Source organism: Macrotis lagotis, chromosome X (genome assembly GCF_037893015.1).
Source record: "Macrotis lagotis isolate mMagLag1 chromosome X, bilby.v1.9.chrom.fasta, whole genome shotgun sequence".
Lineage (NCBI taxonomy): Eukaryota > Metazoa > Chordata > Mammalia > Peramelemorphia > Peramelidae > Macrotis > Macrotis lagotis.
In genome coordinates, this window is record NC_133666.1 from 608,599,585 (window position 1) to 608,625,459 (window position 25,875).

General features: G+C 33.5%; 1 protein-coding gene across 2 annotated transcripts in view; it reads right to left on the reverse strand.

The window, feature by feature from the left end:
- Positions 1 to 25,875, reverse strand: part of COL22A1 (collagen type XXII alpha 1 chain) — a 665,867-nt gene that overhangs the window by 92,178 nt on the left and 547,814 nt on the right. For both annotated transcript variants that reach the window (XM_074202703.1, XM_074202704.1), the window contains exons 41-46: positions 25,358 to 25,393; positions 24,528 to 24,581; positions 18,395 to 18,439; positions 13,600 to 13,647; positions 5,447 to 5,560; positions 1,351 to 1,404 (exon numbers count right to left, since the gene is read on the reverse strand). In XM_074202703.1, coding sequence (XP_074058804.1) covers positions 1,351 to 1,404; positions 5,447 to 5,560; positions 13,600 to 13,647; positions 18,395 to 18,439; positions 24,528 to 24,581; positions 25,358 to 25,393 — 351 coding nt within the window. The remainder of the gene's footprint in view (positions 1 to 1,350; positions 1,405 to 5,446; positions 5,561 to 13,599; positions 13,648 to 18,394; positions 18,440 to 24,527; positions 24,582 to 25,357; positions 25,394 to 25,875) is intronic.

Below are 25,875 nucleotides of genomic sequence, written 5' to 3' on the forward strand. Positions count from 1 at the left end.
GACGTTGGCTATCCACTTGCCAAGGCTGTTATAGAAGGCATTTTTTAATTATATGAGTTGGACTAGATAGCTACTGGGACCTTATCAAATTCTGATTCTGTGATTCTTTGTTGCACTCATATCTTTAAATCTTTAATGGTAGGGAGAGTATAGCAGTTCACAGATGCTGATCATATTCTATTTAGTATATAATCAATAAACATGTAAGAACTTGCTAAAATTCAGCTAATTGTCCATGGCAGGTAGAGAATTCCCCACTGCTAAGGTTGTATGAACATTGCCTAAGCAGGTTGAACCAAATGACCAATGAGTTTCCTTCCAAAGTTGGAATTCTAGATAAGCTATCAAGAAGTAGTAGATACAATGCTAAAGTAAGATAGCCTTCTTTTGAATATCATCTCTGTTACTTAACTTGGATGAATCCTTTTCATTTTCTGAATATCATTTTCCTTTTTCTGTTAAATGAAGTTTTAAGATGATTTCTAAGATTCCATTCCAGCTCTAAACTCATATAGGTTTATAATTCTAGGCCACAAAGGCAAATTTGCCTTATTTTACATTTCCCCCCAAATACCTATGCTTGATACTCATCACTAGAACTGTGATGCTGGGAATTTACATAATATAGCCTCTAAAGAATAATTTAGATCTTGGATTCTATGATACCATCGAATTCATCAATTGTATCAAGTACATAGTACAAAGTTCTCACCCTCAAGCTACTTATGACCTTACTGAAAAAAGACAATATAAATGAATCAATAATTAAAGATCAATAAAATGCTAATATAATCAAATGTGAAAATATATGTTACATGTAAGTAAAAAGATTCTTGTTGGCTATAGGGAACCCTTTCTTTCCCAGAATGAGAATTCCAGAAAGGAAGCCTGATGTGGAAGAATAGACATTGGGCCTAGAATCAGATGATGTGGACCTGAATCCTTATTATGACTCTTTAGAAAGTGTATATTATGAACCAATGAGTCAATTCTCCCTTAAGAACCTCATTTTTGGGGCGGCTAGGTAGTGCAGTGGATAGAGCACCAGCCCTGGAGTCAGGAGTACCTGAGTTCAAATCTGGACTCAGACAATTAATAATTACCTGTGTGGCCTTGGGCAAGCCACTTAACCCCTTTTCCTTACAAAAAAAGAACCTCATTTTTCCCACCTATAAAATGGAGATAATAATACTGTTATTGCCTACCTTATAGTATTATTGTGAGGAAAGCTCTTTGTAGGTACACATTTTTGTAACAAATACACAAATAATTTGAGTAATTATGATTATGTTTTCTACCATCGAAAATTAAGCACAGAAATTTGAGTAACATTTATTGAATATTACTTACCTTTGATCCAGTTATTCCAGGAGGTCCTGGGAGGCCTTTAAGTCCAATATCTCCCTGTGTTGTAGGAAAAAGCAAATAGATAAGAAGGAATGAATAAATGAATGAACCATTGGCTAGAGTCACTGACAAATCATCAGTCTACATAGGTATTTACTGAGGGTTCATTTGAATTCCTTGAACTTCAGTAAGCCAGGAAAAAAAGTTAGAATGAGACAACTGAGAGTATATATATATATATATATATATATATATATATATGTCTATTCATATGTATCACTGAAATAGAAGGACTAGGGTGAAGTATCAGTATTTTCAAATAATTATTGCTAGAGAAGAAGCAGGAACTGGTTGGAAGAGCTCAAGAGATAATGACATAAGATCATGGTTCCAGGTTTGATTCTGTCATGTACTAATTGTGTGATCTTAGACAAGTCATTTCTCTTGTCTAAGATTCAGTTACCCCATCTAAGAAAAAGAAAGAATAGTTCCATAGCCAAAACCAAAGAATTTTGTAGAGTATAATTATATATAATGCCACATAGTCATTAGATAGATAGATAAATAGACAGACAGACAGACAGACAGACAGATAGATAAGTGGGTAGATGGATGGATAGAGGTAGATACTGTACATTTAAACCCATATGGAATAGATAAATTTTATACATCGATTAGAAAGCATTTTAAATATATTATCTCATTTAATACAAAAAAAATCCTGTAACTTGTGCTAATCCTGTTTTCATGAGAAAACTTAAACAAAAGGTGGAGACATGATGTTTCTAAGGTTATACAGCTAATAAATGGGGAAGACATGACAAAAGCTCTGGTCTAGTGACTGTATATAGACAGATGAATAGATAAATGGATATATATATATATATATATGTGTGTGTGTGTGTGTGTGTGTATAGATGGAAGACAGACAAAAGAAGATGAAGTTTTAATTTATACTTATATATTTGTATGTATATACAAATATTTACATGTGTATACACAAACACACACACACACACACACACACACACACTGTTGCTGTCATTTTTTCCCCATTGGTCTAGGGAATTCTCCAATAAGGTAGACATACAACTATTCTGCCACTTTTAGTCTGACAGGCACTGATTATGTAATTTGCCAAGGCTCACACAGCAAGTTTGTGTCAAAGACAAGACTTTAATATTTAAGTCTCTGAGACTTTAAGATCATCTCTTAAATCTATCATGCCTGTAGTATTTCTGCATGCATGTATATATATATGACTAAAATTATTATTTATGCTATTTAAGGGAAATTTATGAATTATTAAGATTCTGTAAGGAAGAAGAGTTGACCTTGGAGTAAAGAAGATTAGGTTCAAATTCCACCTTGACTTGATGTTTACTGGTTCTATCTTTGGGTAAATTACTTAACTCTCTAATTATAACAAGCAATTCTTTAAATCTGGAAGTTATAAAGGAGATGTTGAGTTTCATGGTTTGTGGGAGTTAACTCACTGGGAATTCCCTAAACCAGTGAAAGCACATATTTTTCATCTGAATCTAGAAATATAACATTAATTACTTAAAAAGTATAACTTTTTAATCACTTAAGATTTTCCTAACAATGAGAGTGTTTCCAAACTGGAATGAGTTGCTCTATAAGATAGTGAACTCCCTGTCATTTGAAGTACTTGAACAGAGAGGTTGGAAGACTACTTGAATAGAAAGCTACAAAGAGGAATCTTGTTCCAAATGGAGCTCATAGTAGGTTTCTTCTAAGGCACCTTTCTATACCATCTCACACCCGTCAGAATGGCTAATATGATAGAAAAAGAAAATGACAAATTGTAGAGGGGATGTGGGAAAACAGGGATACAAATCCATGATTTGTAGAATTGTGAACTTATCCAACCTTTCTGGAGAATAATTTGGAAATGTGTCCAAAAAGGCTAAAAATATGACAATATCTTTTAACAGCAATACCATTACTAAGATTTCGATAAATCCCAAAATATTTGAAATGAGTTTTTTTTGTGATTAAAAATTGGAAACTGATGAACTGTTAATCAATTGGGGAATTGTCAAACAAGTTTTGGTATATGATTGTGATGGAATACTATGATGTTATAAAACTGATGAGCAGGATGATTTCAGAAGATCCTGAAAAGACTTACATGATGTGATACAAGGTGAAGTGAAAAGAACTAGAAGAACACTGAACACAGTAACTGCAATATTGTATGTTAATCGGCTCTGAATGCCTTAGTTATTTTCAGTATTACAAACATACAGTGCAATTCCAAAGGACTGAGGATGAAAAATACTATCCATCCCCAGAGAAAGAACTGATGTAGTCTGAATGGAGAATGTAGCATACTGTTTTTTAAAAATATTTTCTTTATATTCTCATGGGTTTTTTTGGGGGGGTCTGTGTATTCTTTCACAATATAATAATGTGGAAGTATGGTTTGTATGACTCCACATGTATAAACTATATCAAAATGTTTGCCTTCTCAATGAGGTGTAAGCAGCAGGAGAGGATTTAGAACTCAAAAATTAATTTAATTGTAAAAGTAAAATACTAAGAAAGACTTTGGTTTCTTTGTGTTTTTTCATCCATTATGCTCCTGATTCTACCAGAATGAAATTTTGTAACATCACAGTTCATCTAGTTCAGAGGAAGAAAAATAAAACAAAACAAAAACAAAAAAAAAGCAACCCTTCAGAATCTGATAAACACTTTATAAAAATTATCCCTTATGTATCTCCTTCCCTTAATGCTAATTCCTTATATGGAAATGACTGATGTGTAAACATGTTTATTAAAAATATATATGTACAATGTTAATCTGACTGCTCCCTGCTGAGGAAGGGGGAGGAAGGGAGGATGGAAGGAAATTTTGTAATTTAAAAATATACATATGCATATGGATGAATGTTAAAAAATAAAATAGATTTTTAAAAATTTAATCTAGTTCAACCCCCAATATGAACAAAGATTACTATACATAATCCCTAATACTTGACCACCTAGTCTTCAGAAGTATTTCAGTGACAGAAATCTATGATCAAAGGCAGCCTAATCCATTTTTGGATTCTGCTTATTTGGGGCTTGGTAGAAATTTCCTTGCATCAATCTTATATCTACCTCTCCGAAATTTCCATCCATTTCTTGTAGTTCTGCCTTCTGGGACTAAGCAAAATGAATCTCATGTTTCTTTCTTATAACAGGAATATCTCACTTAACTAAATATCCCTAATTCCTTCAACCATGAGTTAGTTAGCATCACTTTGACTCCTTATAGAACCTAGTAGATTTTTGTGGTCAGGTTCCTTTGTTGTTGTTTACTTTTCCAAATTATTTCTTGATTTTGAACTTTATGTTAAAATTGGAATATGTTCAATTTGGAGTGGGGGTAGGGAGGAACTGTCCCAAGCTTCAGCATTTTTTCATTCTGCTTTTTTTCAGAGCGAGTTCTGGAGGTCTATAAATTTTCAGTGCTTTCAAGATGTTATCCTGGGAGATGTATCATTATTGGGTTTTTTTTTTTTGGTCCATGCTCTGATCTTTACCCAGGAAGGGCTCTGGCATTTCTATAGTCACAAGTACTGATGTTCCTCTCTGACCTTGGATTGTGATCAGGTCCCCTTGTGATCTGCTCCCCTTCAGTCACAAGTGCTAGTGTTCTTCTCTGCTCTGGAACTATGACACTGTTCTCTGACCTGGAACTGTGATTGCCAAAACAGTGCCTAGTCCTATACCCAGTGTCAGCTTGTAGTCTTCTCACTGGTCATCTATTCTCTTTACTATCTCTGGGCTAAAAGTTCCTGAAACTGCTGCTGCTGTTGTAGTCACATCCAAGAACTACTGCCTATATTGCTTCCATGGACAGTCCTCCAGGCTGGTCCTGACCTTATTGTGACAGACTTCTCTTGCTTACCTTCTGTTTCTTGGGTTGTAAAAATGGCTCATTTTGACATTTTGTTGGCAATGCCACTCCAAAATTTTATTTGATATATCATTTTATATTTGTTTGAAATGGAATATTGGGAATGTTTGACTCTAGTCCACAATTTTGACTCTGCTCTTGCCCCATTGTTTTTCATATTCTTTTTACCTTTTTTCCATCTGCCCCATCTCTTCCTGGCTTTCCTTGAAGGCCCTTATCACCTTTCAAACCTGGAAGCCCAGGAAGTCCTGGAGGACCTGGTGGACAATCATTACACACATCCTAAAAAGAAGAGACATAAAAAACACAGTTAAAGCTTATTCAGTCCACAAATATTTATTCATATCTTCTTTTTGTAAGGTCCTATCCTGAATACTGAGTGAACTATTCAAACTAGCTACAGCTTTTTAAAAAATAGTCTCCTCTCTTGGAGCTTACAATTTAGGAGGAGGCTGAAATAAAAAAAATTCATGAACAATTAAAAAACTCTCTACCAAAGTTCTGTAACATTCACCACAAACTTGATTGAGACATATCTTTTCCCACTTTCATCTTTGATAAATGATTAAGATAAAGGAATAATGTGTACCTAAAATGATTAAGTCCTCAAGAGGTATTAGAGGCTAAGAAAAAGTCTCCAGGTCAAGATGGATTTACAAGTGAATTCTACCAAACATTTAAAGAACAATTAATGCCTATCCTACATAAACTATTTTAAAAAATAGGAGGAGTTCTGCCAAATTCCTTTTATGACACTAACATGGTGCTGATACCTAAAACAGGAAGAATCAAAAGAGGCACAACAATTATAGACCAATCTCCCTAATGAACATTGATGCAATAATATTAAACAAAACTTTAGCAATGAGAGTAGAGCAAATCATTACTGGGATAATACATCATGATCAGGTAGCATTTATATCATGTAGGCAGGGATAATGGAATATATCTATAGAAAAACCAACCAAAATCATATGATTATCTCAATAAATGATAAAAGAGCCTGTGATAAAACACATCATCCATTATAAAAACAATAGAAAATTTAGGAATAAATGGAGTTTTCCTTAAAATAATAAGAACTATCAATTGAAATCATCAACAAATATTATATGTAATAGAGATAAACTTGGAGAATTTCCAATGAGATCAGATGTGAAACAAGGATGCCCATTATCACCATTACTATTCAATATAGTATTAGAAATGTTAGCTTTAGCAATGATAAAAGAAAAAGAAATTGAAGAAATCAGAATTGGCACTGAGGAAGTAAATCTTTCACTATTTGCAGATATATGATGGAATACTTAGAGAATCCAAGAAAATCTTCTAAAAAAATCCTTAAAACAATTAATAGATTCAGCAAAGTAGCAGGATATAAAATAAGCCCACATAAATCATAAGCATTTCTATATATGCACAACAAAGCCCAAGAGCAAGAGATAGAGAAATTCCATTTAAAGTAACTATAAACAACATTAAATATTTGGGAATCTGTCTCTCAAGACAAACTCAGAAACTGTATGAACAAAAGTATAAAGCACTTCTCACCCAAATAAATTCTAAATAATTGGAAAAAATGTCAATTGCTCATGAATAGGTTAAGCTAATATAATAATAATGACAATTCTATCCAAATTAAATTACTTACCCAGTGACGTATCAATCAAACTATGAAATATTTATTTTACCAAGCCAGAAAAATAGTAACAAAATTAATTTGGAGCAATAAAGGTCAAGAATAGTAAGGTAACTGATGAAAAATGTAAAGGAAGGTAGCCTAGCTCTACCAGATTTAAAACGATACTATAAAGCAGAAGTCATCAAAACTGCCTAGTGCTGGTTAAGAAATAGAGTAATGGATCAGTGAATTAGGGTAGGTTAAAAAGAAACAGTAGTAAATGACTACAGCAATTTACTGTTTGACAAAATCCAAAGACATTAGCTTCTGGGATAAGAACTCACCATTTGACAAAAATTGTTGGAAAAACTGGAAAATAGTATAACAAAAACTAGGCAGAGATCCATATCTCAAATCCCATACCAAAACAAAGTTCAAATAGATACAGGATTTAGACATAAAGAGCAACACTATAGGTAAATTATTAAACAAAGAAATACTTTATCAGATCTTTGGAAAAGGGATGAATTTATGACCAAACAAGAAATACAGTATATTATAAGCTGCAAAATGTATGACTATATTAAATCTAAAAATTTTTGTACTAATAAAATCAATATTGACAAAATTAGAAGGAAAGAAAGTTGGGAAACAATCTTCACAACTAGAAGTTCTGATAAAAATGAAGGAGACTCATTTCTAAAATATATAGAGAGCTACATCAAATTTATAAGGTTACAAGACATTCCCCAAGTGATAAATGGTCAAAGGATAGGAACAGACAGTTTTCAAATGAAGAAATTGAAGTTATATATAATCATATGAAAAAATGTTCTAAATCATTATTGACTAGAGAAATGAAAATTGAAATAACTCTGAGGTATCAATTCACACCTATCAGATAGGTTAAGATGATAAAATGGGAAAATGATCAATGTTGGAAAGGTTGTGGGAAGATTGGGTCATTGATGCAATGCTGCTGGAGTTGTGAACTGATCCAAGGATTCTGGAGAGCAATATGGAACTATGTCCAAAAAGCAATAAAATTGTTATACCTTTTGACCTAGAAATTCCAGTTCTAGGCCTATATCCAGAAGAGATCATTATAAATGGAAAAAGTCCCACATTTCCAAAATATTTATAGAAACTCTTTTTTTGTAGTGGCAAAGAATTAGAAATTGAGGGGATAACCATTAATTGGGGAAATGGTTAATAAATAATGGTATATGAATATTACGGAATATTATTATTCTATTAAAAAGTATAAATGGTTCAACTCTAGAGAAGCAGGGAATGAATTGCAGAATCTGATGCTGAATACTGGGAGTAGAACCAAGAGAACAATGAACATATCAACAACATGGTGAGATGATCAAACTTGATGGATGCACCTGATGGATGCAGCAATTCAGAGAGCTAGAAGAACCCTATTAGAGTAGCTATGGACAATGTTATCCCCATCCAGAGGGAGAAAAATAGAACAAAACAGAATATAACAAAACAAAAAGCTCTTCAGAATCTGCTTAACATTACATTAACTTTATAAAAAATATCTCTTATTTATTTCTTTCCCTTAATCCTAAATCCTCATCCTGAAAATGTAATCTGAAAACATGTTTAATGCAAATGTGTAAGTACAATAGTAACCTGACTGTTTGCTGCTTAGGGGACGGAGGTGGGAAGGGAAAAATGGAAGGAAATTTTATAACCTAAAAATATGTTGAAAAACTTTCATAACATGTATTTGGAAAAATAAAATATCAATTAAAAATAAAAAATCTAAAAGAAATAATAAAATTAAAAAGAGGTAATGGAAGCAAGAAACTCTAACCCTAACAATTTGACTCTTATGCATATAAGATATTTTCTTGAACCTCTCTATTCCTCCAGAAAACTCTATGAAGTTAAGTTGTTAACAAGTTGTAGTTCTTGAATTGTAGAGTTATCAAGGATCCAGTCAAATAATTAAAAAAATAAACAAACTGTAAGATTTGTTCAAAAATGAAATAACTTATATATATCTATTACATATATGTATGTACCTATACATAAATGTATTTAAACATACACATATGTTAGTGTTATGAAAAGGAAGACATCTTGAGTGGGTGTTTATCAAAGACTGATTATATTGTCCCAGCAATGCTGATTATCTGGAAAGGAGGAAAGACAAAAGGACCATACAAGATCTGTTCATGAAGTAGTTTTATGATTTTGATAGACTAATGTCTGCGTGGTTTTCCATGCCTCTACTTTTGGTCCCCTGAATATCTCTAGGGTAGCCTTTTGTGTCATTCAATCCATGCTGTGAAGTTGACCAAGGTTGGCTGAACATCTGGGTTATAGAGGTTTTGTGTCAGAAGGTCACTGATATCTGGATCTTTGACAATAGTTTCTGACTTCATTCTCTATTCTTTTTGCCTTTTAATATCAGAAAAAGTGAGACCTTGGCATGGTGGCTCAATATCTGTTCCAATTAATTTGAAAATTTCTTTTGTGTACATGCTCTATCTAAAAGATTGTTTGTTTTACCCTTAAAAGGTGTAACTTAATTTGTAACTTATTAAGTAATGATTAAGTTATGGATTCTATTTAACTGAAGAAAGCAGAACTAGGAAAACTGACTTCTGAGTTCAAGATTCAACTAAAACCATTATTTTGAATGTTACCAAAAATCCCTAGCTGTCAATCTTTGTTTAAGTGTAAACTGCTTGCCTTCATAATCCCTGCTTCCCATTTTTCCTTCCCTTTCTCCATGATTAACTACAACTCTGCTTGACACCTCCATAGAGCCCTTTGGAATTCTTTCTTAATTTTTAATAAATTTCCAATTATTTTTAAATTCTTCCTCTCATGATTCTTCCATCTTCTTATCCTTTATTTAAATTCAGTTGGTACCTCATTGAAAATCCTTCTATTCCTCCTTAATTGAGTCACTATTATATTTCCCCCCAGAGACTGTTCTTAACCTTTTCTCTCCTCAAAATTTTGACATAGATCCTTTTACCCCAACTCTTGACTAAGGACTTTGAATCATATTTCACTAAGAAAATAAAAGAGAATCATTCTAAGCTCCCTCTCATTATAAGCTTTCATCTCTTTATCTCAAAAAAACCCTTGGAATCAACTACTTTCTCATTTTCTTCTGCTATATTCACTCAATACCATCCATTTGTTTCCACCAGAAATCTGCTCCATTATTAGTCCCTTCTTTTTTCTTTAATCTTTAATATCTTCCTATCTATTGGTTCCTTCTCTGCTATTTAAAAACACATACTCAAATCTACTCCATCTGTAATAATATTTTTAAAGTTTCACTAGACCTCACTATTCTCCCAAATTTGGTCCTCTTTCTTTCCATTCATACCCTATGTCCTAGAAAAGGCATCTCTATTTACTTCCTCTCCTCTTATTTAATTATTAATCCTTTATAATATAACTCGAGCTCATCATTCAATTATACCCACTCTCTGAAAAGATATCAACAACATTAGATGTCAAATCTAATGATATTTTTCTCAATTCTCATTCCCTTTTCCCACCTTCTAAATTATTTGACAGAGTAGACTGTTCTCTCCCCTATTTACTTTCATTTCTCAGTTTCTATGTACTTGTCTCTCTTGTTCCTCTCCTACTGGTCTAACCATTTCTTTCTTTTTTAAAAAAAAATTATTTATTTAAGGCAATGGGGTTAAGTAACTTGCCCAACATCACACAGCTAGGCAATTACTAAATGTCTGAATTCAATTTGGACTCAGATCCTCCTGACTCCAGGACCAGTGCCCTATCCACTGTTCCACCTAGCTGCCCCTTAACCATTTCTTTCAATTCATTTTTCTAGGGCATCATCCATATCAAACCCCTTAACTCTGTATACTCTCAGGATTTGTCTTGAGCATTTTCTTCTCTCTCAACACACTATCCCTTATTAACACAATTATCATTGCTATGAAGATGATTGCCAGATCTAGTTCCAGGATCTCTCAAATTCTAATTCAAACTTATTCGAAATTTCAACTACCAAATACCTGTTGAACATTTTAAAATCAACAGCTGAACAAAACAGAATTCATCACCTTTCAAAATCCATCAATCTTCAAAAGTTTCCTATTTCTGCTAAACATGTCGCCACTCTTACAGTTCCCCAAGTTAGTAATCTCCACATTATCCTCAAAATTCCAATTTACCTTTCCCCATTTAGATTATCAGTAGCCAAACTTTGCCACTTCTACCTGTCTAACCTCTTTTGCAACTATTTATTGTGTATGTATCCATTACCAACTCCTCCTTGCCCCAAAAGGTAAGAGAATAAAATTTGAAAATTATTGTTCAGTGATTTTAAATAGCTATCAATTCTAAAGCATTATTAAATGGATAGTCAGAGAATACATAGGATGGCTTAATTTAATTTTAAAAAAATCATGCAATTCTAAAGGCTCTGTGATGAAAAATATTATTTCTGGAAAGAAAACTGATGAACTGAGTGAAAACTGAAGCATATTTTTTAAACTTTATTTTTCTTGTTTTGTTTTTATATGTTTTCTTTTGAAATATGCTTAAAATGAAAATATATTTTGCATTACATCATAAGAATAATCAATATCACATGGACTCAATAGATAGGGAGGGGCAGGAAAGAGGAGGCAATTCAGAACTTAATTTTTTTAAATGAATGTTAAAATGTTAAATGTAATTGTGAAAATTTAACAAAATAAAGCACATTTCAAAGAGAACATATTCACAAGTATCTTTATTTTCTTTCTTGAAAGTATTTCTTAAATTCTAGATCAATGCAAGGTATTATAGCTTAGAAAGGACATTGATAAATTGGAGGACATCCAGAGTAGGACAAGCAGAATTCTGAGTAAAAGCAATTTATATTTATGCTATCTGGGGATGGGCTGAAAAAACTTGAGGAATGTTTATCATGGAGAACAGCAATTTTAGGGGATGAGGGCAGGATGACTGCCAAATGGAAAAGACTTTTTAGACTTATGTTTGACCACAGAAATAATGTCCTTAGAACAATGGGTAGAAGTTAAAAAAGAAGATTTCTTTCCTGAATTCAGGAGAAGAAAAAAGGAATACTACCACATTTACAAAAATTAAAAGTCTGCAATAGTGGAATGGATTTTGGGAATAGAGTATGTTTTCCAAACATAAGATTTTTAAATAGAGGCTTGACCATTTATTGAGGGGATTCTTTTTTGGAGAACTGAGATGAATGGGATGAGTACTAAACTCATTTTTAACTTGAAAATTCTGTGATCATTTGACTCTAAATCCTTCATCTTTAAATGGATCAAATGATGAGAAATATTTATTATTAAAAAATCAACTAATAAATCAGAGATTGAATCAATTACTAATGATTTCTTGCCATGTATGAAGAGGTGAAAAACTCAAGTTTGCCACTAAAAGTGAGTAAAGTTTGTGCTGAGACATATTTCCCAACAAAGTAGATAATTATCTATCAAGAGACTAAAGTATAATGCGTAGGAAGACTAAAAATTAGAATTGTGGGGATTTTAGCATTCATGAAGCATTTTCAAATGTTACCCAAGGGTAATATTTTGGACATCCACAAGGTTCTTTAGGAGCACATGTGGTAAGGAGCAGGTTTGTCACATCAATCGCCTTAAAGCAAGGTAAAAACATGGAAATCTGTCTGTGTTATAAATATATATTATGGAAAAATCCACATGCAACCATAGATTAAGAGAGTAGAATTATTTCTCATGTTTTAGGACAAGGATAACATATGTCACAACATAAAAATTACTTACTGAGGGCAAGGGGAATAAAATTCTGCTATGTTCCCTACCAATCAGATCCCATTTAGAGCATTTTATTCATTCTATTCACAACATTTAGTAGTAGTAGCCAGAATTTATACATACTCACACATACACACTCTCTCATTTGATCTCATTTATAGCAATATACAATCTAAATATTTCCTTTTGCCCTTCCTCTTGTAGTTCCTTTGCAATATCCCTATTAATATTCTCATTTAAGCCTCTCCCCAATGCAATGTTGAATCTCCTATTAGATCTTCCTACCTCAATATCCTCTACTCCTGAAATCCATCTTTCATACTGACATCAGATTCAGTTCATGGCTCCCTATGGCTTGCTGAATCAAATTCAAAATTCTCTAGCATTAAAGGACTTTCACAATCTGCAAACACCCTGATTTTCCAAACTTACCTCAAAATTTTCCTTTCCACAGTCCTCTGAACTTAAGCCAAACTGGACTTTTCTTGGTGACTTGATCAAACAGTCTTTTAAACTCAGAATGTTCTCCATTGCCTTTGCTGTCTCTTGGATTCCTATTAATCCTCTGAAATCCAATATAAATGCCACTTCTTCAAAATAGTCTTTTATACCTAGCCTAAAATAATCCTTTTCTCCTATGAATACTGCACAGTACTTCATTTTTAATTCTTTAGTATATATGTGTGATTTGTTACTTTATATTATCATTATCTACATTAGAAATGCTATATTTGCTCTAAGACTGTAAGTTCCATGAAAACAGGAGCTACCTTATCTAAATTTGATATTTTCATCATCACTTGCTATAGTGTTCTACACACACACACACACACACACACACACACACACACACACAAATTATAAACATGAACATTAATTAAATTTTAACCAATCAATCTGGGGAACCTGTAAAAGTTTCTTACCTTCACTAAGAGATTTAGATCCTCTGGAGATAGAAGAGGGGAGGGACCCTGCCAAAAGAAAGAGTTACAATTAGCATATTTGTAAGAAGGAGATGATGTTTACAAAAAATAAAAAAAAGAAAGAAAGAAAAGGGACTCATGTAGGGATAAATAAGATATCAATTAAAGTATGTATTTAGTAGAGTAATAAGGGCTGTCTTAACACAAGTTATACCAAGTATGTGAAAATCCTTGCTCAGAAAACAGGAAACTTGAATTAACAAGCAAGAAATGAGTTGTTTATAGACAAGGGTGAATCTGAGTAAAAGGTGAGGTCGGTAGGATTTTAATCCCTAAGTTTTTTTTTTCTATAGACCTCTTCATTTTATAGTTTTCTAATGCTACTATTCTTTAAATTTTTTTTTATTTATTTAAGGCAGTGGGGTTAAGTGACTTGCCCAAGGTCACACAGTTAGTCAATTATTAAATGTCTGAGACCAGATCTGAACTCAGATCCTCCTGACTTCAGGGCCGGTGTTTTATCCACTGCACCAACCCACCTGCCCCATGCTACCATTCTTTGTCCTATCAATCTCCTAAAAATGTTAGCTAGCATTTTATCGTACTTTAAGGTTTGTAAAGTATTTTATATCTTATCTTATTTCATACTCAAAACAAGTCTGTGAGGAAGTGATATCATTGGCACCAATTTACAGATAGATGAAGAAATGGGGACTTGAGAGATCCAAGTGACTTGTCTGGGATCATATGGTTAATAACTATAGGCCTTAACCATGTCTCCCTGAATCCAGGTTCAGAATTCCTCTCATTGATTGTCCTAATCTATCTCATAGAATCTAGAGCTGAAAGTACGATTCCAGATCATGTCCATTTCTCATTTTTTTAGATCAGAGCCTGAGACTTAGAGATAATGAATAATTTCCAAAAGTTTAAAATGATATTTTGTGCGAGTGGATTTGTAGATTCCATACTAAGATAAGACTTGGTAGAGAATGGTGGTGGTAGGTAGAGAGGTGGAGAGTGAAGTATTTGAAGGATTTTCTGGGGATTGAAAGATCACACTTGTTAAAATTAACTCAAATAGGTAGACAAGTACAAAGAGAAAAACTAGGTTTGATGTTGGGTAAAGGATTTTATTTTTTAAATAATTTTATTGGTATTTTATGGGTAAAACTTTCTAATAATTAGAGCTATATAGTAATAGAATGGGTTGCCTTTGGAGATGATGTAATCCTCTTGTTTAGGTGTCTCTATGAAAATGTTTGATGATTCCTTTGAAACAGTATCTCATAGGGAAATTTTTTTAGAATTTGGTTGAATTAAAAGGCCATCTAAGTCTCTTCTAACTCGGAAATTCTGAGATCTTAAATCTTGTGCTCTTTTGAGTATACTATACTTATATCAGCTATGAACCCCTTAGAGTAAATAAAAATTCATTGTTTTCTCTCCCAGAGGGCTTTGTATTTTAAGTCTTTTATTTTTCAGGTCTCTGTAAAAATCCTCTATAGCCAAGAATTTATAGAGACATATGGATTGGTATCATAAAGGATGCAAGACATGGAATGGTTATGTACCTATTTAGTGGAGGGCATACTGACACTGACAACATCACAAATACAAAGTGTCTTTTCTTCAATGACTTTCTCATGATTAAAGGCATTTCAAGCAATGGTAAGCAAATAAGAGGTAGATTTCATATGATTCAGTGAGAAAAAATATTCCAGTTTGAAAGAAAGGTGTCAGCTATTGAGACTAGGATAGCAACAATGGTTGGTTCATTCTCCCCAATAGTTGTTCTGCTCAATGAAGGTTGTGGATACTAAGATGGCTATGGAACCAGAATCCATAGGGCATGGTTATTTGAAGGGCATTCAATCACTCATTCACTAACATAGTTATTCAGTCAGTCAGGACATAAGGCTAATTCTTTGGGAGGAGATTTCTTTCTCTCTACTAGGGCTAACCTTAATATCTGCTTTCCAGACACAAGTCACTTAGCCTTGGGGACAACCAGATCTGCCTACTCTTTGCCAAGAAGTACTTCTTTTAATCCAACTAAACATAGTTAGGTTAAAAAACAAAATCACCTTTGTCATGAAGAAAGTAGAGGGGGAAAGCACCAAAAAATAAATTGGAAAATTGGTTAGTAACAGTAATTCATAAAAGCTTACATTTCTTTCTAACTTCATCTTGCTTGGGAAGAGGCAAAAGTTCTTTTTGAGAGTATCAAACCTTTATTGTGGTAAACTAATATGGAGAAGGACCTGTGGTCATTGATAGGGAGGAGAACTTGAAATAAAAGGAATGAAGTACTCTGACTGACAGCAGAAATAAGATAAAAAGGACAATGAATCATCATATGTTTAAAGGGCAGGCACATTAAAACCCATGTTTCAATATTTCCCAAATGTCTGTGACTTCATGGATATAGACTTTCTCTTCCTGTAATTCAGATCACAATTCTAACATTTATGTCGTGCCTACTATGTACTAGGCAATGGGTGAATTATTTTACACTTATTTTCTCTTCAACAGTTCTGGAAGGTAGTTGCTATTATTTTCTCTCCTTTTAAAGATGGGAAAACTGAGACAAATAGAGGTTAAATGACTTGCTCAGGATCACAGGGTCAAATAGCTAGTATATGTCAGAGGCAGGATTTCAAATTGGGTCTTTCTGACTCAACTGTGCCCTAATAAGTCATTGTAGAAGATGTTTAGTGGAAGATTAAAATATACATGTAAAGGGTTTTCAACACCAACCTGGGGAAACTGTATTTTATCCTATAGGAAAAAACCAGATATTTAAAGAATTTAAGCCAGACTTGGGCCTTTAAAACATTATTTTAGGAATTTATCTGGATGAATTGGAAAAGAGGTTATTATTAGCAAGGAGACAGAGCAGGAAGCTATTATACCTACAGGTAGTGACCATGAGAGAGCCTAAAAAAAGGCATTGGTCTGAAAGTGGCAAGAAGGAAATAGCTATGAGAGATGCCACTGAGGCAGAACCACCATGAAGTTATGGCAAAACAGACATGGGAAATGTGAGGGCTAGTGAAGAGTTAAGGATGACTTTGAAATTATGAATCAAAGGGACTATGAAGAGAATGGGGAGAGCTTGCCATTAAAATAGGAAAATTTGGAGGATGAGTAAGGGTAAAGACGATGAGCTCCCTTTAGATAATATTGAATTTCAAATGCATAAGAGGGCTCCAAAAGAGATGTCCAGTAGACAGTTGACAAAGAAGAGCATTCATTCAAGAAGAGATGAGTTGTTTACTTATCTTTATGAGTCATCTTTAAAAAATATGATACTTGACGCCAACATTGTGAGATGATCAACCTTAATAGAAGCAGCTCCCCTCAACAGTTCAGAGAGCTAAGACAACTGTAACAGACTGGCTATGTACAATGTTATCACCATCCAGTAGAAGAAAAACAAAACAAAAAAGAAAAACCAACCCTTCAGAATCTGATGAACACTTTATAATATTATCTCTCATGCATCTTTTCCCCTTAATACAAATTCCTCATACTGAAAATGACTAATATATAAACATGTTTATCCAAAATATGTATGTATGCATAGTGCTAACCTGACTATTTGCCACTGAGGGGAGGGGGGTGAGAAGGAGGGTGGAAGGACATTTTGTAACTTAAGCATATACATATGCATATGGAATATAAATATATATACATATACAATATACAATATAAATATGAATATAAATGAATATAAATAAAAATTTTAAAGAGTACTTGAATTTATGGAAGCAGAAGAGATCATTAAGGGAGGGAATGTAGACAAAGAAGAGAAGATGACTTCATAGAGGGATTTTAATGGCAACTATACTAAGGGCTCAGGAGATTGGCTTTGATGTAGTAAAGGAGAAAAAGGAATGGTTGAACCATCTGTAGGACTAAAAAGAGAGAAGAGTCAGAACACAAGGAAGAAATGAAAATCCATGAAGTCAATAGTATGAAAGATATAAATAATTTAAAGAGAATGAAGATTGAAGGAGAAATATTCTTTGACAATTCAGTTAATTTTTAGCCTTAGAATAAACAAAAAGAGAGAAAGGAAATGCATTTTGAAAAACTGCAAAAATTGAGGAGTATGTGGATGGTGAGGAGAAAGAGGAATAGACTATACATGAGTATTTTTATGGGGGGGTTGCTATTGAAAAGACTTAGGGATATAGGACAATGGTTGGAGGAGATGGTGAGATCAAATGAAAGATTTTTTGTTTTGTTTTGTTTTGTTTTTAAGGATAGGGTAGATTTATGCATATTTGTATGCAATAGAGAAAGAGCCAGATGATATTAAAGAGGAAAGACAGAGGGAATGATCACGGACTAAAAATCTAGAATGACTTGGGACTAGACTCTGGATTTAGGAGACCTGAATTCGAATAATTTTTTGTTTTTGTTTTTCATTTAAATAGCTATATTTTCTGACTCTGCATTTCTAAGCCATTTTTTTCAGAGGGTAAATCATTCTTGTACTGTCAGTCTCTGAGAATTTTTGTGAGGAAAGTGGTTTATAAACATTTAAATCATTATGGATAGGCAAATGATGATGATAACCATGAAAATGGTGATTGTAATGATGATGGATGAATGTTTACAAGCATTCATAAGCAACAGTTCTTATATCTCAATCTAGCCTTATTGTTAGAACTAATGTCATAATAATTACTCTTGTGAAACAGATTTTTTTTTATCATACAACTATAAATGAAGAAAACAAAACCAATTGTGGTTTTAAAAATTTTGAAAGAGTTAGATAACTTACTGGTTTTCCCTGTGGTCCTCTTTCTCCTGGATTTCCGGGCACACCCTACAAATAAAATAAATAAATAAACAAACAAACAAACAAATAAATTATGTTGGCAAATATAGGGTATTCTAGTGTTTTGATATTTATTCCTCCCATGACCCCTTGCAAAGGTGATGCATAGGAAAGATTGGACCTTCCTTAATGAGAAGCAGTGAAAAGGGCACTCACAAGATTTGATTGAATACTCTAGCATTAACTCTTATTAATGTATGACCTGGGGCAAATTATTTCAATGCTCAGTCTCACTTTTCTCATCTGTAAAATAGAACTTATAACCCCCTTTGCCTCATAGGTATCCTGTGATGATTCAGTGATATGTCTGTAGATGTTTGTTATTAACATAAATTGACATGTTAGCATGCTTTTCTTTATGTCATGAGTAATTGATGCAAAACAGTTATGTATAAGTCGATCTGTCCCCTAGAAACAACAACCAATAAATTACAGGAGAGAAGATTTCTTTAAACATGAGGGTAAATTTACACAAAAATAGAAAACTATCTAAAATGAAATTAATGGTCACAGGATCAGGTAAGCTCCCTGTTTCACTTAAGGTTTTCAGATATAGAACCAATGCCTACTAGCCAAGGACCAAATTTACACTGAAACAGGATTCATGATTTAAGTGGGAGTTGGATTAAAAGACCCCTGAGAGGTCCTTTATAAGTATGCTCATCACCTTGGAAGTTATGGAAATGTTTGTGTTTGATGGTTGTTAAGGGGTATGTGGAAGCCTGTAGAATATGAGAAAGAAGGTTGATTGACAATCATTCATCTTATTCTGTTCACAAAAAAGAATAGTCTCCAGACAAAGAAAATATAAGTTCTCAAAGTCCTTATATAATTATTCATTATAGCATGACTTAAGAACCTCAACAGTTAGCTAATTACGTTTCTACTGACTAGAACATATCAGAGGCTTCTAGTGCTGGTATAGACATCAAGAGCCAGCCAGTTTCAAAAACTCAAATGAATCACTGGAGGAAGCAGAAGAATTTATTAAGATTTTGACAAAATTTTAAATAAAGTCTCTTTTTTGTAATATCTCTGGGAAAGACAGAAGAAGGTTGGAAATAAATAAATTTAGAATTGGTTGAATGCCTGGACCCAAAAAGTACTCAATCCTGGACTAATGTCAGATTTGATGAAAATATGTAGAGGAATGAGAAGTATTGTGGCATTATGGATGGAAAGTCTGCAAAGCCTCAAAACCAGATTCAACTTCAACCCAGGACATGAACTAGCTGTGTGACCTTGAGCAAGTCATTTAACTTCTAAGCCTCAAGGTGACTCTCTAAGGCAAAAGCACATACAGAGCTGCTATTTTGGTGTCATTGATAGAGCACTGGCCTTGGAGGACAGGAGTTGAAATCCAGCCTCAGACACTTGACACTTACTAGCTGTGAACCTTGGGCAAGTCAGTTAACCATAATTGCCTCAAAATTCAGGGCTATCTCTAGTCTTCCTGATCCATATCTGGTCATTGGATGCAGATGACTCTGGAGGAGAAAATGAGTCTGGCAGCTTAGCACAGCACCCTCTCACTCAAATCTAATTCATGTGCTTGTCATGGCTTCATCTCCCTGATGTCATGGTCTTCTTCAAGAATGAAGTACAAACATCATCATATTCTCATCTGATCTCTCATACCAATGAAATTAACATTTTCAAGTAATATGTCTACCTTATAATTAAGTACCTAAAGGGTCTCTGCTTGATTCTAATACTGTTTAAGTATTTTTTATCAATGATCACAAAAATGCCATATGTGATTTGTTTACAAAATTGTAGAAGGAATTTCTAATACACAGAAGAGAGTGAGGATTCAAAAAAGACGTGAATGAGGTAGGATGTTAATAAATAAATCAATAAATCAATGCTATTTATTAATATTTCAATAAATCAAAATAAAGGAGTATTCTTCAATTGTTAAAAATTCATTGAGGTTCAAGAGTAGTCTGTTCAGGAAAAGGAGTTGAGGTCTTTGTGAGTCAACAATATTGAGATTCAAGTGTATTTGTGATTTCTTATATGTGATTTTTTTTCTATGAAAATCATAGTCTATCTATCCCTACTTATCCTGTTTGACAGTAGTCCCATAAATTCACAATGATAGTCCACCATTTCAATTACATCCTTGGGGCAGCTACAAGGATAGAGCATGGTCCTGGCATCAGGAGGACCTGAGTTCAAATGTGACCTCAGATACTTGATATTTGCTAGTTTTATGATGGGCATCATTTTTTTTAGGTTTTTGCCAGGCAAATGGGGTTAAGTGGCTTGCCCAAGGCTGCACAGCTAGGTAATTATTAAGTGTCTGAGACTGGATTTGAACCCAGGTACTCCTACTCCAGAGTCGGTGCTCTATTTATGCGCCACCTAGCTGTACCAATGGACAAGCCATTTAACCCTGTTTACCTCCAAAAAAATGAAATCACTTCCTTAATTTCTCTCAAGATCATGAAATTAATCAAGATGTTTACTGGTTGACCCTTTGTGTCTCTATATGACCAATCCATATTTTTCGACATGTATTTTTAATGGCAAAATTTGTATCATTTATTCTTCATAATCTCTTTTTTATAATGTTTTATACCATGATGGCATCAATCTTGGATGGCAAACTCTTCACTGTCCTTTGGTGTAATCCTTGAATTTCATTTCTTTGAAGAATGGTATTCCATGATTTGCAACCACAGTCATACATCAGTGTAAGAATCTTGAATTTAAAAAAGTTGGGTCCTTTTGGCAATGAGAGACTTGAAATCATTAAAAAACAAAACAAAAAGTCCATTTAATTTCCCAAAGGTTATATAGTGGATTCAGAAAACTTATTGTCCATATTCAGTTTCTGCCACATTTGTGAGTATATTCATATACAAATGTATATATATATATATATATTCACACTGACACACATAAATATAATAAGCATGTACATATATGCATCCAAATATGTGTCTGCATAACTCCATTTTTATCCACAATGCCACTAAATAATAAATATGCATATATATAAACAAGCATATATTAATATATGTACATAGAAGCAACATGTATTTATATACATTTGTATGTATATTTTCATGTAGTTTTTACTGAGTCATTTCAGTTTTGTTGGACTTTCTGTGAATCCATTATGAATTCACAATACTAGAGTATTTTGCAGTTTCCTTCTCCAACTCATTTAACAGATGATGAACTAAAGCAAACAGGGTTAAGTGACTTACTTTAGGATCATATAGCTAGTAAGTGTTAGAGGTTGGATTTGAACCCATGAAGATGAGACTTTCTGATTCCAAGATTCCAAGATTTAAGGCCTAGAGTACTATTCATAATGTCACCTAGTTCTCCTGTATATGTGTATGTGAGTATGTATGCATATATGTGTGTATATATGTATATATATGTGTGTCTATATATATATATATATATATATATAGTATGCTTCTCTCTCTATATATATATATCTCAATATATCTACATCAATCTCTTCATCTATCTCTCTATGTATTTATCAGTTCTAGAAGTCATTCATCTGTCTGTATACCACAGTCTGATCAACAAGCATTCTTTTTTTTCCCTGTTTCTTAGCTATCAAGTAGGACCAAACTATTTTCGGGAATTTGGGATCTCATTTAGGAAGCTCTGCAATGTCCTGGGGCATGATCCAATCAGAACAATATCTGCCAACAGAGTTGCTTGGAAAACCTTAACATTTAGAATGATTCGACGCTGCCTCTCCTTCATGACAGTGATGAACATCTTTTGAGTGTGACTCCTTGTTTTACATCTTGCTTGATACTAATGATTAGAGTGTTATCAAATATAATTACCTCTGTTACATGTTGCAAGAAATCTTATATAATTTTTACATTATGCATGACAGACACCTTATTTTTTTATTTTATTTTTTTAGGTTTTTGCAAGGCAAATGGGGTTAAGTGGCTTGCCCAAGGCCACACAGCTAGGCAATTATGAAGTGATTGATACCGCATTTGAACCCAGGTCCTCTTAACTCCAGGACCGGTGCTTTATCCAATGCGCCACCTAGCCACCCCCCAAGAGACACCTTATTTAAGGGAAAGGAGTTAAGTTGGAATTTTGCTCTATCAAATCAAAAGTTTTTTAATACGCAAAACAATAAGCATTGTGGGATCTCATATTTCCTTTATCAACTTATTAAATTGTATGATTACAATGCTTTGATTTGTTGTGAAATACTTGTGAAAGCATTATTTTAGGAAGTATAATGACAAACTGGAGTGTATCTAAAAGAGAGTAAACAGAGCAGCAAAAGAATTGACTATGTCATAGAAAGATTGACAAACAGAACCAAGCTTTAATAAGAGAAGGCTAAGTATGTATGGTGGTTTGGGTAATGAGGAAGATGATCAATGTATTTGAATGTATGAAAGGATTTCATAAGGAAGATTTATCTTGTTTGGCATTGAAAGACAAAATTAACATCAATGGATGGAAGTTACAGGAAAGTAGATTTTTATCACAGGTTAATTTTTCTAAAATGTTGAGCTATTAAGGAATTAAGAGGGGGTACCTAGGTCTTAAGGCCTTTAATGGGTATTCATTTATTCTTTCCTGGCGCAGTCCTGACACATGTCATTAATTAGGAAATGTGCTGGGTAAAGAAAAAGACTAAAGGGAACCAGGTTGGGGGGATGGGGGCTAGCTAACATTACTTAATTTAAAGATCCACTAGAATCTCAGGTTAAACATAAGAACATAACATTCAGGAGGGTAAAATGTAAAGTCCCTGTATTTAGACTAATTAAGAAAAATATAGAAGGTTACTTAGATAATAGTTTATATGAGATGAATCTAAGCTTTTTAGGGCACTACAAGGTGAACATGATTCAATGAAGTACATGATAGCCTCAAAAATGCAGATTTTGGAGGTATTAAGATTATCAGAGCTTACAGGAAGCAGGGGATGTGCTATGTTCTTGCCAGATAACCTTTGGAGATGTGGTCAATTGTGGGCATCACAATAATGAAAGGGAATTGAGACATTGTGCTTTTTAGAAGAGTTACCAGAAGTCAAAAACAATAGCAAAACAAAAAATTATATGATGTCGACTATCAGTCAAACATACAGTAAAGTATTTATAAAGTATCAATTCATTTCACCCTCATAATACCCCTGTGATCTGTGTTGTTTTTTTCCTTATCTTATAAATGAGGAAACTGGGGTAGAAATTAAGTGGTTTTTCAAGGGTCCCACAAGTTAGTAAGACTATGAGGCTAAATTCAAACATAGTCCTTGGGCAGTCTATCTACAGAGCCACCATATATAATGAAGTAAATAGGGTAGTATGCCTATAAAAGAGAACAATAGGTGGAACATGAAAAGCTTTCATAGGAAAGAGGAATTCCACTTTTTCTGTTTGACGTCAGAAAGTAGAAGCAGGAATAGTAAAGATAAAGAGTAGGTAAAGGGATTTTGAATAAAAGAAACAGAGCCATTTGGGAGACTAGGCATTTGTTTTTTTGTTTGTCCTCTTCTGTTTTATTTTGTTTTTTAATTGCAGAAGACTTTGGAAGAAGCCAGAAGATATCTCATTTGGGATATGATTGAGGTGATAAAACTCCTTGTTTCCTTACCCCTCTGGATCCTTACCTCACACCCCTTATTTATTAGTGTACTCTCTCCAAAAAGGTTACAAGTACCGATTTTATATAATTCCATGTATATGCATGATTGTTTCCTCTATTTGACCATAAACTCTTTGAGGTTAGGGAATGTTTCATTTTTTTACTTTATTTCCCTTGTAGCTAGAATAATAGTCCATAGTAGGTACTTAATAGAGTTTTACTGATTAGTTGATTAATAATGGACATATTAGGGGTATCAATTCCTCGAACATATGGTTAAAGAAAGTATTGATTGAAAAGTCAGGAAATCTCATTTTGAATATTATTTCTGCTTCTAGCTCATTTGACTTTAGGAGGTATTTCTACTCTCTTAGCCACAATTTCCATAATTAAGGATTTATGTAGATGTGATCTCTTGAAGATCTAATAGTTTATAAATTCACGATGGTAGAACACATAATTTCCATTTACTTACATCTTGTCCAGCCGGACCTTGTGGACCTGGGAATCCAGGTAATCCTCGAGATCCCTAAGTAAAAGAAAAAGAAAAAATACCCCCCATCATGAGGAATAAAATACATATGCTAACATACATACACCCCCCCCACATATATATGTAATAGATAGATAACTAGATTCATAGATACACATGAGTTTTTTATATATGAATATAAGGAATGTTCTATCAGTCTGTGGAATATGAAACATGATATTTTGTCCTGATATTATTCTACCAGACTATAACCCCATATCATTTCATCTCTCTGTTTCAATTTTCTTTTTTAAACCAATATTTGTTCACTTTGTGATCTTCAGTCTACCCACACTTCATGCCTTTATCTGGTCACTAGTCTTGCACTGACTGAATTCAGCTTATTCTTTTTCCAAACTTATCTGTAAATGTATCATCAGTAATTCCTTTTATTTCATATAATTCCTAGCAATTATCATATGCACACACATATAAATGTATATGCATGTGTATATTTATGTTACATACATATTCATATACATACATATACATATGCACGCACACATGTACACACACTCTCATACACATATATTTGCCCCTTTCTAGTAGCTAGATCTTGACTTTCAATGGTATCTGTTAGAATAATAATTTTAAAAAATCATAACAGTCCTTAGACCATTGAAAGGATCATCCTGGGGGGGACCTTGGAAGAGGATTACATAAAATGAGTACTATATGAATGACAATCCATATTGATGGAGAGAATACTCAACCAAGGATCCCAATGTATTCTGTATAGAAATTGAGTCACTATTCAGGTACATTTTACTTACTGGTGATCCTTTTTCTCCTGGTGGTCCAATGGAGCCCTAGAGACAAACAAAATGAGATATTCCTTGAAATTCGGCTCAATATTCAACTACAACCAAGAGAAGATATTCAGTTTCACCAGAGATGGAAATTAGCAGCCAGATGGCCTGGGTTGGTGGGGGGGGGGGCGGAAGAGAAGATAATATACTAGCTGAGAAGCTCTTCAACTCTCTCTTTATGGGTGGCCTTGTAATTGATAGGCAGTGGTTTGGGTTTCTAAGAATTTTATGCTTTAATATACCTCAAGTGGAGCTAGAAATGAATGAGATTACTGACATCTCCCTTGAGATTGGGCTGGCAATGGAATCTTTCCCAAGAAGAAGCAAAATTTTGGAAGAGATTAATGGTTAATTTGAATGAAGAATATTCAGTTGTTCACACTGAGATCATGTGAATTCATTAGGATGAAAGATCATCTTACTCATCTTAACTTGGAGCTAACGGGAGAGCATATTTGGCATCCTCTGGGCAATTAAATATG